Source organism: Microchirus variegatus (genome assembly GCF_963457635.1).
Source record: "Microchirus variegatus genome assembly, chromosome: 4".
Lineage (NCBI taxonomy): Eukaryota > Metazoa > Chordata > Actinopteri > Pleuronectiformes > Soleidae > Microchirus > Microchirus variegatus.
In genome coordinates, this window is record NC_139805.1 from 11,334,291 (window position 1) to 11,351,810 (window position 17,520).

General features: G+C 38.5%; 1 protein-coding gene across 1 annotated transcript in view; it reads left to right on the top strand.

The window, feature by feature from the left end:
* Positions 1 to 2,401: 2,401 nt before the first annotated feature.
* LOC310925778 (adhesion G protein-coupled receptor D2) overlaps positions 2,402 to 17,520 on the top strand; it is a gene marked incomplete at both ends in the record, with an annotated part of 81,460 nt that continues 66,341 nt past the window's right edge. Inside the window, 16 exons of the mRNA XM_083887795.1 lie at positions 2,402 to 2,431; positions 2,535 to 2,559; positions 3,849 to 4,070; positions 4,355 to 4,996; positions 7,446 to 7,643; positions 7,761 to 7,834; positions 7,948 to 8,247; positions 9,369 to 9,492; positions 10,815 to 10,915; positions 11,177 to 11,232; positions 11,783 to 11,909; positions 12,492 to 12,595; positions 14,086 to 14,188; positions 15,629 to 15,782; positions 16,084 to 16,217; positions 16,999 to 17,114. Coding sequence (XP_083743921.1) covers positions 2,402 to 2,431; positions 2,535 to 2,559; positions 3,849 to 4,070; positions 4,355 to 4,996; positions 7,446 to 7,643; positions 7,761 to 7,834; positions 7,948 to 8,247; positions 9,369 to 9,492; positions 10,815 to 10,915; positions 11,177 to 11,232; positions 11,783 to 11,909; positions 12,492 to 12,595; positions 14,086 to 14,188; positions 15,629 to 15,782; positions 16,084 to 16,217; positions 16,999 to 17,114 — 2,510 coding nt within the window. The remainder of the gene's footprint in view (positions 2,432 to 2,534; positions 2,560 to 3,848; positions 4,071 to 4,354; positions 4,997 to 7,445; positions 7,644 to 7,760; positions 7,835 to 7,947; positions 8,248 to 9,368; positions 9,493 to 10,814; positions 10,916 to 11,176; positions 11,233 to 11,782; positions 11,910 to 12,491; positions 12,596 to 14,085; positions 14,189 to 15,628; positions 15,783 to 16,083; positions 16,218 to 16,998; positions 17,115 to 17,520) is intronic.

The window sequence follows — 17,520 nt, forward strand, 5'->3', positions numbered from 1 at the left end:
ACGGCCCGCGACCATATTATTTTACATGACTCTTTGAAACACTACGAAAGTGAAACAAAAAATATTATACAGCGACAAGACAATGCAGGAGCACATAATATGTATAAAAAAGTGGATTTTGGGTTATATAAACCCATAAATACTACATATTGTACCTTTAAATGTCTAGTTTATACTAATTTGTCTAAAGGTGAGACTGCGGATTGTAGTAAGTGAGAAGAGAACTTCATTAACCCCAATAGTCCTCTTTCCTATGTGTGTCTGGGACTAAGATGACCTTCACATACAGGAAATGTTTTTTTTTTTTCGTTTTTTTTGCATAACAAGCTTTGGCTTTAAAACAAAAAATGTATGTTCAGGCTGGTCTGTCCATTAGTTCTGCTGTAGAAACATGGCGACGTACGATGTATGTATCTTAAAAAGCTGTATAGTAAAGTGATTATACAATTACGTTAATATCGGGAAATATATCCAGTTACACACTGGCCCTTTAACCGTTCCTTTCACATTGAACAATTTTGTGTTCCCGGTCAAAAATAGCAGTACATTACAATGCTAATCATTCTATTAGATGTGTTTTTGCCTGATTACAAAAACAAACTGCAAACTTGGTGGAGTGGGTTAAGTCAAGCTTCAGTGGTGGTTTTTCCTCATGCGCATGTTCATGGCAAGTTATGTTTTTACATCTCTTGCGCGCACACTCTTCCTCTCGATCTTGATTCTCAGCCTTGTATCTCAGTTACCAACGCTGCGGAGGCTGGCAATCGAGGAAGGTGTTAGCATTGTTGAATATGGATTTTCCCCTGCTTCCATCCTGGATCTACCCCATCCACACCACAAATGCATTGTAAGCTGACACATCTAAGATTTTTCTTCTGACAAGAGTACGTGCCAGCAGCCTGCAAAAGTGCAAAAAGTAGATGGTATCACGAGTACATACAAATGATATCCTCATCTTTTGCATGATGCATCAAGGCATTTTTACATATTCAAATGGATAGAACAGACTCATTGTTGTTCATAGATTTCCACTCCACCAGAACCAAGTCAGACCCCAGGGCCTGTCATCAAGAGGCCCTGGGGTCATCTTGATGACATTTTCTCATCTTCAGCTTAGTGGTAGGGTGAGTTGTCTTTCAACTGGAAGTTTGTGGGTTAAATTCCTGCCTCTGCTAGTCTATAAGTGTCCTTGAGAAAGACACTGAACCCCATGTTGTAACGTGCGAATGCAAAACTATAGTGTAAGCAGCTCATCAAGATGAGAAAGGCTTGTATAAATACAGACCATTACCAACTCTTCTTCTGATTTCATTTGATAACAGACAGGTAGAGTAAATTTAATGGAGTAAATGTTAAAGTTATAGAAATATAAATGACAAAGTAAAGTGCAGATATGTGAATTTTGTACTTGAGTACAGTATTGAATGAGGCATTCACAGTTTAACTGTACTTGCAGTGTGTACTTAGACAAGTATTTGTACTTGTGCGTGTGTGTGTGTGTTTGTCCATCTGCCGAATGAGGATGTACCTGATCTCTGTTTATTTTTTCTCCCACATTCATTTCTTATGACCAGGAACACCAAGAGTGTACAAAATTTGAATAAAACAAACACGATTATTCAAATGAATACATTTCATTACTGTATTGCATTTGGTGGTTCTGTGTGTCTGTGCTTCTGAAACTTGCACTTGCCAACGTGAACAACAGAGGCTTGTTGCGTGAAGTCTGCCATCTCCGATTGCCTTGTGTTGTATTTGTGTTGAAAGTCATGGAATCCTCGGTCAGTTAGCTCAAAACTAACTACATTTAGTTTCAGAGAAAACTTTAACATGAGTGTTAACCTTTATGTGAAACCTCAGATAGTGAAGTCAGTGATGTAATTGTAACCTATCAAGCTGATTAATGGTTCCACATTTGCTGGTGTATTACATCATTGTACAAGCCTCTCCAGCTTGACTGGGCCCACTGGACTGCATTCAAACTTAGAGGGCCTTGAACCATAGTTTTGATAGCCTGGCCCTCTGCTCGCTGCTGGTTACACCACTCCTCCTCCTCTTCTTCCTCCTCCCTGTATCCTCCTCCTCATCATCTCCTCATGCTCTGTGGAGGAGTCAGTCTGTCACTCTGCTGCTGCCACGGTTCTTCATGTGCTCCCCTGACGGTGTGACGGAAGGAGCACAGCTGAGAGGAAAACATTTCCAAAAAACCCAAACAAACATTGGTTGAATGCTGCGTTCACTGACTCCCCGCGATTGGAATGAGAAGACGCGCAGAAACGTTTTCAACACGACAAAACGCTCAGGTAAAACCTTTTTCATTTACTTGGTAGTTTTTTTAAAATATATAATCAATTTAACCGTATGATAAAACTACTTTTCTTTATTGCTTTTTCCCCTCAGGATGTCCAACGTGGTGTTCATAGTCATGTTGGTAAGTACATAATCTTTGTGTTTATAGAGTATGATATTGATATATTTACGTTTGAATAAAGACACCTGTTGTTTCTTAAACTGGACTTTTACTTCTGTTTCAGGTTTGTTTTCACTGCTGTTTATCAGGTCAGTCAATGTTATTTATTTTCGTTAAAAACGACCTAAAACTAAGCTAACCTAGCTATATAGGTTTAGAAAGTAAACCTCAGCTAATATACTGTAGTGTGAAGCTAAATGTGTCACTTCAAAGCTAGCTAGCAAGACTGTTAAAGTGATAATAACAATGAAACAAGGCGGTTCAGAAAACAGTGTTGAAAACAGACGAGAGATGACATACAAAGTGTAACAAGTTATCAATAAAACTGATCAAATGTGTGATTTAGTAAAATGGACTTAATAGTATTTCACAACGTAAAATATGAAGTTTTTGACATTTGTCTTTTGTTTTTGCTCCAGAGACTCATTTGTTTTGAGGCAAACCTCATCGACAGAATGCATTCATCAGACCCTTACCTTATCCTTAACTTAAAAATACACACACACACACAGGTTGTGCTGCTATTCTCCTAATGACTCAAACATTTTCATTCATCCTATCAATTGGTTACAGCTTATCAAAACCTTTATTTCAAACCATAGCCATAACCAGTTATTGCTTAATGCTTAACCTTGACTTAGAGTTCTCAGCTTAATCCTAACCTTAAACAGACACAAGGTTCTGTCTAATTTGGACTGTGCTTTGGTCTCCATGAGGACTTTTTGGTCCAGAACAAGTCATAAAGAGGCAACAAGTACATACACACAGGTAGATTTAACTTGTCAACCACACAATTTATGAAGATGCTATTCTGGTTTGTCTTCTCATCTGCAATTGCTTAATGGCTCTAACTTGAAAATAAATAACAGCCGATGTTTATTTTGATGTGCCTCGTGTAACAGTGTGATGGAAACGCACAGCAATTTGTATCTCTTTTAGCTGGTTTTCTGGGAATTCGTTCCATATACAGCTGTAAACTTGACTTTGAGTGTGTGACAGATGTCAGTGTTTAATGGCACTTGACTTTGATGGGTGAACAGAAAGGCTTCGAATACATCATCGTTTGGCTGGTGGTGACCTCTGAGTTTGGATTGGAAACTAGATTTGTTTTCTCTAAATATTGCTAGTCTCACATTCATAGTAAAACATTTTACTTGGAAAATGTGGCAACAACCTTTCACTAGTGTCCTTTGAGATTTTTTTGAAGCAGTGGCAGTGGAGCAAGCATACATGTTTATACAGATGCAAGAGCATATGATATGCCATGAAGCCTGATATGATCTTAACATCATAACAAATATCCAAAACAGTCAGACATATCAGGCTGAGTTTTTGCCAGGTATGTCCATTCATGTCTTTTTCTCTCTTCTTTGAACAGGCTTTACGTTGGAAACCAGAATGCTGACAGATGAGTCCTATTATGAGTATGTGCCTGATCGCCTGCAGTGGAGCAGTGCAGCGGAATTATGTAACCAGCGCTCTGGGGCCTTAGCCACAGTTGCCAACTCAGCAGAGAACCACAACCTTGCCAAGTTTTTAAAGGCTGTAAAAATCTCTCAACCTGTGTGGATTGCCAAGAAAGTCATGACATATCTGACAAGTAGGTTCACTGTGCCAAATGTTTACATGTTATGTTGACATATAAGCGTCATTGCTCTGCTTTGTTGTACAATATGTGCTTCTGTCTTCTTACTGATTAAGCAAAAAGGGTAATGCTGTCATACAACACTCCTAACCACAGTGAATAAGTATTTCCCAAGTTTACAGTAGGAATTGGAACAGAAACTGGAATTTTATGATCAGGTTCCAACTTTTCCAAGAGCTGAGCCAGGATTTTTCTTCATTGTAATGTCTTTCTTCTCTCTATGTGGGGTGAAACCAAAGGTCCCTCCAGGACCCTGATTCTGGAATTCAGAGGGCGCTCAGACAGGAAGCATGCCCGTCTCCTGCACAAGTTCTCCCCCATGGGCTCAGTGACCGTTTGCACTCGTCTCCGCTTCGATCCCGACTGCTCTGGAATTTCCACCATCTTCTCTTATTCCATCCAGTCATATATTAATGAGTTCCAGCTTCGTGCAAACCTGATCCAGGGCAAGCCTGTGAAGCTGGCTCTGCTGGTCCATGGCATTCATGGGCCCTACCAAGAAGTGTTTGACCATGATGACTTCTGGCACTCTGTGTGCGTTTCTTGGAGCCAGAATGGTGGACACTGGGCACTATATGCTGATGGCCTTGGAATTTCTAGAGGTGACGGCCTAAACAGTTCTGACAGCATTGGTCCTGATGGCGTTTTCATTATTGGGCAGGAGCAGGACACCTTTGGGGGCTCATTTAAAAAGGATGAGTCATTCTCGGGGAACATCACAGAGTTACACATTTGGGACCGGGTACTGAATGGCAATGAAATCTCCACCATGGAAAATGAGTGTACGCTCATTTCCTCTGGGCTGGTGTTCCAGTGGAATGAAGAAGCCATGCAAATAGAGTCCTCTGTTACAGGGCTGTGGAGAGACAACCCATGTCAAGGTAAATTAGTCAGGATTCTGCATGGACACAGGAGGGAAGTAGTAAATAAAATCAAAATTAGAAATTCTAAATGAATGACAGGACAAGTTTACATTGTAAACTACAAAATACATTTACATCTATTCACAAGGTCTGCTGTTGTAGTTCAGTATACTTGTGTTAGACATATGTTCATATGTTGAGCTAGTTTGGCTCTCGATTTGGGTGGGGCTGCTATGCAGAAAAACAATCACATGAGACCATTTGAAAGTCATTGTGGAGTACACACTTTTCAGTAACTTGCCAAGATCTGAGCTGGCCTGACGCAAACCCCACCCATTTGGCAGTTCAGGCAGAGTAAAACAAATGATGTGGGAAAAAAAAATCTGATGTATCCAGGCCCACATTTGCTCTTATTATCCTATTCTTTTCTCCAACTTAACCTACTTTATATATTGTTTCCGGTCAAGTGATGTAATTTACACGCAGGCAGGTAAAAGTTGGTCACATTGAGAAGTTTGGACGCATTCTAAAAATGCAATAAAATCACATCGACAGATGGAAATCTTTCTTTCTGTAAAGATCTCAGGGAGCCAGTGTAAGTTAGCTATAACAGGAGCGATGTGATCACAATTCTCAGTTCTGGTTAAAAGTCCAGCAGCAGCATTTTGAACTCTTTGTCGTTAAATGTTTGTTGCTGTAACATTGATGATGATGAGTTGGCCAGTAGGTGGCATAAATTGTTTTGCCTTTTGCTGGGGTCCAGTGAGCTCAGCAACAGTGATATATGTGATTTGCTATTTGTGTAATACAGTTTTAGGTAGCATTTCTTCATGCAGCAGCAGACTGTATTAAGTGCTAATGACTTTCCAAGGTAGCCATGTGGTGATGTTCATCACAGTAAATGGCAGACGGTTTCTCATATAATACCCTCTGAGGGCTTGATATTCATGCACATTCAGCAGTGGTTTCCAACATTGGCCTTTGTGCACCAGGATTTCCTGAATCTTCTGTCAGTGTTTTCAAATGTTTTCCCTTTTCTTACCCAATTTCCATCCCCCCACCTGTTACCAGTTAACTTGCCGATCGTGGAACCTTTCAGAACAGCATTATGTGCACATGCAAGTATATAAGTACATACTGTATACATTCAAAGTACAATTAGGTTTATCAGTGAAAACACTGAAAATCATACTTTTCTATTACGTATATATACGTCTGTGTAATTGAAGAGAATCACTTAGTGTAACTTAAACTTAAATATAGCTACAATTTACCAGTGTTTAAATAGACAGGTGAACTGCGAACTTTAACAAATATATATGTATTATAATTTGTCAACCTGAATTTTGGATTCATGTTGAACACACTCTCCAATATATAAATGCCCTTGGCAACGCAAAGCTAACACATTTTCTGGTTCTACTGCATTTTCCACTGCGTTACCTGCACTGAACAAAAATACCAATGAAGAGCTTTTATTGTGCGAGCTCTGTGACAAATTACCCGTGTTTCACAAGTGTTGTACATGACAATGTCCGCGCATTGCTGGAATTGATTAAAAGCAATAATTGCAATGTCATTTCAAGAAAATGTAAACATCAGCTAATATTATCAGGACTTGGAATTGGCAGATATAGACAGTACTTAATGTCTCCAATTGGAATTACCCCTCATGATTTACGAGGATATCCCTCGTATTTTTCTCAATTTGAGGCGTGCTTTGGCTAACTTGCATACACACTGTTTTCCTTTTCAAACTCGGAACGTTTAATGAAAGTGAGGACACGGGGAATCTGCCTGGCTTGCTCTCCCTGTTCAGTAAATAGTGGAGAAGATGACCAAGTTGTAATTGGCAAATGGTAGAGCTTCTAATGGTTCTTGTAAATGTTTTGTAACTCACGTCACCCTGAATCCCACCCTTCTAAATTTCCCTGACATCATGGTCCCCAGTGAACACTGTAGCTTCAAAAAAAACACTCCCCCTCATGAAAACAGAATGTGGGGGAAGGATAGTACTCCTCCAGTAAGGCTAGGACATAGCATAAGAATTTGTTTGCCAGTGTTTTAAAGATTAACTGACATTAACTGAGTAAACTGTAGTATGTGTAAGTGCTAATGATGACCATGAACATACAGTTCAGATATAATATTAAAAACACCATATAACTAAATTGTGCTTAACACTAAACAATAATTAATTACATTTGAAGCAATTAAAGAAAACAATAATATTGAGTGAACATGTAATGTTTTTAATGTGATGCTGGAAAGCTGACATGACCGCTTATCTTTAAAATCCCGTAGCTGGTGAACCATACCTAGCTTTACTAATATCTTTGTACGCTGAAAAAAGTAGTTTTTCCTAATATGCCTTACGTAAATAATTGTGACTGGAAATTACCTTCATTGTTGATTTGGAGTATGTCAAGCATGTTAACATTACAATTGTCACTATTTTCTTCAATAGGTAACTTCACTGATTTAGCAAATCCGCTCCTGACTTCACTCAAGGATGGAAATTCTTTGCAGAATCAAACATTCTCCTTTGAGGTGTTCAACAGCGTTCCGTCTGAAGAGAATTGTGGCATATTTGATCCTGTTATTAAAAACTTGAGTCTAACCAACTGTGACTCATACAGAGTGTCTGTCTGCCAGTTTAAAAAAGGTAATAATTTATTAATACTTTGAATAGTAAATCTGATTGGTCTGTCTCTAAAGTTGCTGTTTGTCTCGCTGTACTAGATTCCAGTGTGTTTTATTCAATTGTTCTCTGTTTACTTAGAAGTGGTGGATGTTTTCAGTTTACCAAATACACCGCTCTTCAACAGACTGATCACGGATCCTGCGAATAAAGCTGTGAGTTAGGAAGGTCTTTGTCTGCAGCATATTACTACATTTAATTCAGCACTGATAACTGGCAATGCAGCAAATACTGTTGATAATTGTATTTTATCTCTCTTTTTCCTCAGTTGATGGAGGAGCTGAGCATCAACACTTCCTGGGAGAAAGATCTGAATTTGCTGAATCGGCTGTCCCAGGCTGTCCTGGGTACTGTGGAAGCTGGTGGCCAGGACTCCCTCACCTCTGCTGATGTCCTCTACCTCTCCGAGAGGATTGAGATGGCCCTGACAGCAGTAGCTATTACTCGCGCTGCTCGACCTGATTCAGCAGAGGTCATGGTTTCCATTGCTACAAACTTTGTGAGGACAGCAAGTTTGGCATTGGAGCCCAGTATGGTGACAAATGGGATGGGCCGGACAGGCAATCAGGTGAGGGCGATGATCTGTTTTTTTTTTTTTTGTTTGTTTGTTTTTTTATTAATTATGAGAAATTATGATCATTTATGATAACAGTATCTTCTAAGTAACTGCCATCAATCCCCTGAATTACAACTACAGTAAATCAGCCATGTGTTTGTCTTACAGACGAGCCACATTCGCAACTTTGATTTAGATAGTTAGATAGATAGAAATAGTTGTTTAAATTATTAACGCTCCCTGTATTTATATCACATGTCTGATTCTACTTTTGGGGAATGAGGTAGAATACTTGAATCCCCATCCTTTAACCGCCATGAATCTCAATCTGATTTTTTGTTTTGTTTTTGGTTCTATATTTCTTGTACAGGACCAATGGGGCGCCTTTAAAACTGTCAAGGGATTTGACAGTTTTACTGAAGTGTTTGCTGACTTTATCTATCGAATTGGTGTGAGGGAAGCCATTAATATTTCTACCACGAACATTGGTAAAACATCTTGTAAAAGACTGCCAGTTATCTTCCAGTACCATGGTTAAAATATAGAAATTGATATACCTTTCTTGCTGTCATCTTATCACCTGAAAACGAAAGAATTTAAGTCAATGTCAATTAAGTCGAAGTCAAATTCTCACTCGTACGTTCTTTGCACATTTGAAGCTTTCATTTGTATAAACATCTAATAGTTTAACCTAGAAAGGACGAAGTATCATCACATTGATTCCTATGCATAAATTATTATCGTAAATATGCAACAGTAAAGTAACAACGTGCCGATGCTATGGTATCAATTTTGTAATAATGAAGTAATATGTATGGTATTACCATCTTATGTCCAATGCCATTTCCAACTCGGTCATAACAATGGTAAGTGCGGTAATATATTATTGAGATGTTATGTTGATTCTAAAGTAATATACAAGTAATAGTTTGGTAATTAAAATTTCAAAATATCAATCATACTATTACCATATTTTCACTGTACTACCATGTGTTACCACTTTAGTCTTTGTAACATAGATGAATAAAGCATACAGTGCATTTGTGTCTGGGCTTACTCCTGTTGTTAATCTGTGTCTTTCGTTTGCGTGTCCTCTGTTGTCTTGGCTGCCAGCCCTTTACATAAAATTGCAGCGACTGGCGGAAGAGATCGGTAGTCAAGTCTTCACTGCAGTGGTCAACCCCGACGCCATGAAAGTCAGTGTTCGCGATGAGCTGGTCATCTCTGATACTGAGCTTCAGAGGATACGTTCACTCGGTAGGAAACACACACACACACACACACACACACACACACACACACACACAGACGCACACACTGATTGCTGTTAGAATGACCAAATGCAAGTTATTTGATTATTTTTATATTATTATATTACAGTCATTTTACTTACTATGGTATAAAGTAATTCCAAAGTACTTTATGTGATAAATTGACGTTACTATAAATTACTACAACACAATGACAGATGTTAAACAAAACAACATGTCGGCATAAAGGACTTAGAAAGTCGAAAATGTTTCCTGAAAAATCTTAATATCAAATAGCTGGGAGGTATAATGGAAACGGAGCTCTGAGCAAATAAATGATTTGCTAACAGTTCAGTGTATTTTCATTGGCACCACCAGGTGTGATGCTGCTGAAACTTCAAGTTAATGAATATTCAAAATTATTATTATTATTTTTTTACATCATTACTGACTGAGAAATAAAGCTGCTGTGTTCTTCCTCTTTCCATAATCAGGGTGTAAGGATGTGGTGTTCATTCATACCCATATAAATCTCTCGAATCTAAGCTTTCTCGTGTCTGGAACACCGGAACCCTCAGTGAGTCAGCCAGACTCGGCTGAATGGTGAGTCAACCCACAGAAATTCACAGAAAAAAAATGGCTTTAGCATATTTTATTTAAATCAGTGTTGTTCTGGAAGGTCAGCTCGTTGTCCACCAACATGAAAGTCAGTGGTTTGATTCTTGCTCTTCCAGTCTGCATGTCAAAATGTCCTTGGATAAGACATTGAATCCCAAATAGTGCATGTAAATAGGTGTGAATGGGAAAAACTGTCATCGAAAGTGCTTTGAGTGGTTGTCAAGACTAGAAAAGTGCTTTATAAATATTACTTCATTTTATATAGATTTTATGTATTTTATACTGGCTCACAAAGTTAGAGAATTAGTTGTTAAAAGCATCTGAGCAGAAGAAACCATGTTCGGCTTAATGTTCAGTAGAGGTTTTGCCTTCAGTAAAATTTATACATTTTAGTGTAAACATTGGAAAACTATATTTGTGATTTTTGTGGAGTGTCTACGTCATAAGCCAACATTCAGTGACAAAAAGAAAAGAAAAAAAACCCTGTACATGTAATGACAAAACTGTACATTTAATTTCCTGCATAATGACAGATCACCAGAGTTCTGTCAGCGACTTGCTAATATACTGTACTAATTGTTTTAAATTCAACTCATACAAAAAATAAAAATAAAAGAGTGGTTTATTTCATTAGGACACATCAGTTTTGTTGATTTATTTATATTTAATGCATTTTTTACCTTAACCTCGTCATTCCCAGCATTCCCTTAGGTCACCTGTCCTCTGGTGTCATATCAGCTACGATCCGAGATCCCTCCAGGCAGCAAAATGTCCCTGTGGCCGTCCAGTACACCCTTTCGTCATCACATGTGGTATGAAGAAAAAGAGCAACATGATTATTCTGCGTGTGACATAGCTTATACAGACAAATTTAATTCTGACCCAGGCCAGCTCTTGTTGTAAATATGTAATGTTTGAGCTTAAAGGGAACACATTTTAGCATGCACTCCAAAATATAGCAAAGATAAAAAGTTGTATCTGAGTTGTTGCACCGTGTTGTGAATGGCTGAGCTAGAGCATGTCATTAGCAACAAGCACGTGGCATTCACATTTGTGCATGTTTCTCTTTCTAGGAGGAGAATTCACAGCGACTTTCTCCTGTTTGTGCCTTTTGGAATTTCAGCCTGATGTGAGTTTGACCAACACAATTATTCTGGAGTGAATGTGCTCTTTCAATAGAGATTGATATAGCTGGTGGGTAAATTACACCAATTTGGTCTTTTTCTTTGTACTATTAATTTTTAAGATGTACAGTACTGTGGCAAAGTCTGTCAAAATCTGTGTTCAGTGACAATTGTATTGGAATGATGTTACTGAAAGGTGTTCTCATATATTAGCTAGCTGTCAATGAGTTTAACTTACACTTATACAACATGTCTTGAATAAACCTGGTATAATGGATCTTTTTCACAGCAGAAAAATGTGTTATTTTAAAACCGCATCAAGTCATCAGTTTCCTGTATTTTCTGAATGTTCCAGTGAAGTTGTGAAGAAATAATTACACTGTATGGTCATTATAGCGTTGCTAGATGCTAGAACAACAAATATGTATTTGAGCTTTTCTGCGCTAATTCCAAACCCAACAATCAAACACATTAGATTCATGCTATTTAAAACTAAATGTGTCTATGCTCAAATGATGTCTGACATGTCTGCCCTTATGTATTGTGCTTTTGCAGGCACAATTGTACCACTTGCTGGTCCAATGTCGGCTGCAGGGTGACCTATGCTGGCTCTGGTGTCACTTCCTGTCTATGTAACCACACCACCAATTTTGCAGTGTTGATGAATTACCTGGAGCCGAAGGTAACTCGAGATGTTTTATGATGCACTGACGTAAATCACACATACACCGACTCAGGGGTTGCATGAGGGGAAAATGTAAACTCTATATTTGAAAGTCAAACCATAAATTCAAACTGTGGTAAAAGAGATGAGAACTTATTCATTATTCATTTTAATGCTGATTATGTGTATATTATTGAATTTGTCATATCTAATAGGTGCTCTTTTTAAATACAGAAGCATGTTTAATGATTTGCTTCTACGTGTATCTATCTGCTGATGTGAAATCTAACTCCAATTGAAGATCTTAAACCTCTACAATTGTGGCTGTGTTTTGCAGTACACTATACTAGCCAGCAGGTGTCACTCTCAGTGTGTCTATATTGTTTCAGAATTCATTGGTAGAACTCTGTAGGTTACTTTATTTATGGTAAGTATTTAAATAAGGTAAAAAAAAAAACATTAAGAGCATTTGGATATTTTTAGAATTTCACATGTAGAGGATTTTTACGTTATTTTTGAGATTAACGTATGGAAATGGGCTCTTCTTTTCTTTTTCTTTTCTCTCTTCCTCATGCAACTACTGTTCCCTCCTAATCCCAGTGGAGTGCTGAGGAAAATAATATTTTCACCAAGCTGACATTCATTGGCTCTGGTGCGTCTCTATGTGCACTGGTGGTGACCTTGATGCTGTTCACTGTGCTGGAGTGAGTAGTTGATTTTTTCTGTCTCACTTATAACTATGATTCCAAAATATCTGCCTGCTTTCTGTCTGTTTGAGCCAGTACACACAACTTGGCCTCAGGCCCCTTTTCCCATTGTATATTCACAATATAGTTACTTGTAACTGTTGCTACAGTACAACAACAGTGGTAATAGTATTCCATTAAAAATACCCCATCATGTATTTTATATGCTGTGTAGTCACCTGGAGTGATATCATGGAAGATACAGTGCATTTAGCTGCACACAGTTTTGTAAATATAACACTTGAATCTCACCATGCTCCATTTAAAAGACGCAGAGGGAAGAAAGTAAGAAACAGCACGATAACTTACCTCCCCAATAGTTACCCATCGTCTCCTCTCTAAGGCTCGTATGAGTATTGACCAGTGCTAATGCAGTAATTACTGTTGTCTACATGTGAGTCCACTCTGAAGGTTTATGGCAGCATTCTGCAGCTGTTAATTAAGATTAGGGTCACTGAGGGATCACAGTCAGCCAGAGAGAAGCTGCCCTTTGCGATTTATGACTGTCCTGAAATCAGAGAGAGCAGCCATGCATTTCACACACGTGCCAGGCGTATGATGTACATGGATCTGGTTGCTTAAATACACACACCCACACCCGCATGCACAAAGCAGAGGCATACATGTGCACAGACACGTATATAATCACACATAAAATGATGGTGGGCACAAGCAGTGATGCAGTTATGGAATGTGTCTTAATAGGCTGAACCTATCGTGCGGTAATGAGAGGCTCTTCAGTCAATTTATTGAAACAACGATACACCAGTTTCACTCGGCTGTTTCTTTTATGTTTTGTGAAACACCCTGAAAAGGAAACAACCCACTTAACCCATAGTTTTGTTCAGAGATGTTACTGTTTGAAAGAACCCTGTAAATACTGCCTTTTTACCATCAGTCATATACTTTACATAGTAAATATTACATCATGCATCTGCATAGAAACTCATTGGAAAACAAACTGAAAACCTTTTCACAAACTGCACGTGTAGATCCTCTGCACAAATCTAACCCAACCACAACAGAAACAAATTGATGATAGAAAAGGACAGAGATTTAAACGACACACCTGGAATAATACAGCAGCACAATCAGCAGGGTGGAAATTTTAGTAAATGAAGAGATCGTGAATGGATTCAAAGCTAATCAGAGTCAGGTCATTTTATAGCCTTGGATATTAGGGAGTGTGGCTGAACCAGTGTTGTCTCACACTGAGTAAAATATCTCAATTAGCTCAAGGCTTAGCTGTGAATAAATGAATCTCAGATCATCTCATTTTCAAATTTCCACTGACATAGACTTGTGGTTATATACATATGAAAATGATTGACTATAGCTATATTGTTATTGCTGTTTTATATATAAAAATGTCCTATACTCTACTTAATACTTAATCAATGGCAAGATCTATCCAAAAAAATTAACCCTATCCCCTTCTCCTTCCGTAGTATCCCCAAATCTGACAGGACGTCCATTCATAAGAACCTGTTCATTGCTCTGATCTGTGCCCAGGTGATTCTACTCTGCAGCAGCTCAGCCATTCACAACAAGGTACATGCAGACAACTGAAACATCCACTCGTTGTTTCAATTGAATGCTGTTACACAAAATGAAGGTGAATTATAGACTGAAACAGAAACTAATTTGTGTCGTTTTTTTCTAGTGAAATATTATATAATCTTCAGTGCTCATTTCTTCACTGTCTTGTTACTTGGTAATTCAATCAAAATTGAAATCCATACTGAGATTCCAACAAATGCTTTGGCCTTTGATTTGACATCAATGACTCCTGCTGTCATGTCCATCAGCCAAAATGCGGTCTGTGGTCATTTAAAAACCTGTAGTTGGTTTGACCCCATAGTCCTTTGACTCCAGGTCATCAGGATGGACTTAGCCTCTGGGGGCAGATGGCAGCTTGTGGCAAATGCACCAAAAGGTTTCATATGTGTATAAATAGGCAGTATGGCCATCAGGAAGATAATTTTAACAAGGTTTTGGGACAGTATGCTTCTGTCACAATTAGGATTTTATCATGATACTTGTGTGCTGTTTGTATTTGTATTTTGAATTATTGCAATTGTCTTACATTTACCTAAATTGAATGAGACAGTGAAACATGTGCAGCAGAATGTTGTTTTTAAGTTAACTGCTACATTTATCATTTAGTATTTTTCACTCCCCGATACATTATCGTAAAGTTGTGAATACAATTTGGCGAATAATACTTTTGCGATGCATCAACACCTACTTATTTATGTGTTTGGAACTGTAAGCATTATAAATGGGCTTCTTTATTGACCACCCACACCTCATGCCCTCAAACAATCCGTCAACAACATTATGGTTTAACCTTTGACAATTTGTGTTAGTGTGTGGGTTTCACTCGTCTTTTGTTGACAAGAGAAAAGTGAAATTTATCACGTCCACTCTGCCATAAATTCTTCTCATTGATTATTGTAGTGTCAGACACTTAAATGTGAGCAGATTCTTGCCTGTATGTGGAAATGGCAAATACCTGTAAGTCTTGAAAGTTTTATATTTCAAAAGGTGGCTGTATGAAAAGGCCGGAAAAACATGCAGAAACGCTTGCATTCATTGTGTGCTGATCCATGGCTGCGTTCTTGACATTTCTACAGAGTATGTAGTTTGTCATTTAAACTTTCTTTGGGTTACCTCAGCCCTCCCTGTTTCTGCATAGATTTGCATCTGGCTTTTGGCGTCAGAGGTTTCTTTTTTTTTCCCACACAAAAGTGACCCTTGCAAATTTTTTAAATGCCATGTGCAATAAACCAATCCTTAATCTAACCCTACACTGCAGGAGATGGGCACACTTTTCTCATTATGTGTATGAGCGGATGTGTGGTGCCTTTGTGGCAAAAGGAATTCACGCATTTTCTACCTTTTGCTTTCTTTCTTGTTGGATCACTCGGAGCTTTACCTTGAAAACACTTTTAAAATGTCTGGTCTGCCTGCCCGCCTGTGTGTTTGTAGGTGGCGTGTACACTTGTGGCAGCACTGCTTCATCTCTTCTTCATGGCAGCATTTAGCTGGATGCTGGTGGAGGGTCTGCTACTCTGGAGCAAGGTGGTCGCAGTCAACCTAAGCGAGGATCGACATATGAAATATTACTATCTCATCGGCTGGGGTAACAAAAACAATAGTCATTTTATTCTTTCCAGAGTTGTACAGTGGTTGTACAGGACTTTTGTTGTGATGGGTATTAACACCTCATCGTAAAGTACACCTTAAAGTTAAATGAAGTCCTACCATCATAGACGGTGGTTGTTGCAAAGGATAAACTAAAACTTTTCTGAAAGTGTCTACGTTTTCCCCTTCTTTCATCTTCCTGATTATCTATTTCTTGCTGCTTGTTTTCTCTAATTTCCTCTCCTTTTAAATATCCCTCCCTCCCTCCCTCCCTCCCTCCCTCCCCTCCATCACTTCAGGTCTGCCCGTGCTGATAGTCACCATTACACTGGCATCGGCCTCGGGCAAATACTCAGCCGAAGACTACTGTTGGCTCAGTGTCCAGAATGGCGTTATCTGGGGTTTTGCTGGACCCGTCATCTTCATCATCATGGTTCGCACAAGAAATCGTAATCCTGGCATATGTTGCCTGTTTAAATTGAAATTCTTGAAATACAAAACATTTTTTTTACCCAGGTTGATATTCTTCTTAATTCTTTAAACAGCAGTCATTTTGGTAGGGCTGGGCAATGTGGCTTAACAATAAAATCTCACACCAAACTTGCTTCAAGATTTCAATAAAACATGTTTCAAACGACAAATGACAAAAAACAAAACTTGTTTGAATAATTTCTTTATTTGTTTTTATTTTCCCTTGTGGGATTTGGACAATATTTCCCTTCAGGTGGACAGTGCAACAGAATAGAATAGCAGGCCCTGCCGTTGTAAACAACTGTATGAATATAACTTTTTGTGCAAGCCTTCTACTGTCTTCAAACTGTCACAACCTCCAAGGATCTTATCTTGGCTATGGGAGCTTAAGGCGAGTGTCGGAGATGGAAGTTAAAGAGGACAAAAACCCAAAACTGTCATTAAAACTAATCCTCCTGAACTATAAATGCGTATTAATCTCTAAAATGGATTTATCACCCAGCCATACATTTTGGACATGTGACTCTTTCATTACTCATGTCCTTAATGTCCTACACACCGATTATATGCCAACATATGTGTCTCTCAGCCCTTTTTCAATTCAATTCAAAGATTTTAATTTTTATTTATAGATATCAAGGCATTCCAGAGAGTAAGCGTTGACAGTATTATAGAGAGAATATTTTCCTCTGCTCCTTGCTTTTGTCGACACTCATTTCTGCCTCCTCTCCTTGCATTTCCAGGTAAATATCATGATCCTGTCGAGGGTGGTGCTCATATCCATCTCCACAGCTAAGAGAAGGTCCATCATGTTGGCCATGGGCACCAGTCCCGTGGAACAAGCCTATGAGCAAATCAGGTATGAACCACAAGGAGGTGCTGTTTGTCCTCTTTCTTTTTTCCTATTACTATTCTCCACCTGGGCTGCAGGACTGGGCATTAAATAAAAAGCAGATGGAATATTTTATATTCGATTTGTCATTTTAAAACAGTGAGCCTCATTTATCAAAGAAGATAGGAATACATTTTTAATTAACTGCAACAGTGCGGTACATAGAATAGGCTTCAAGTGTCAGTGTGGACAGGATAAAGATTTTTGTTCATGTAAAAGTGTTTCTTGACCAGTGAGTGTTATTATGGAAACATTGCTTAAGCAGCACTACTACTTTCCTTCCATAAAACCTTACTGACTGGACCAAAAAAGAAATAGCGGTTGTGAAAACGTTTCCCTTAATAGTTGGATGGATTCATTTTCCTCGTCCAAG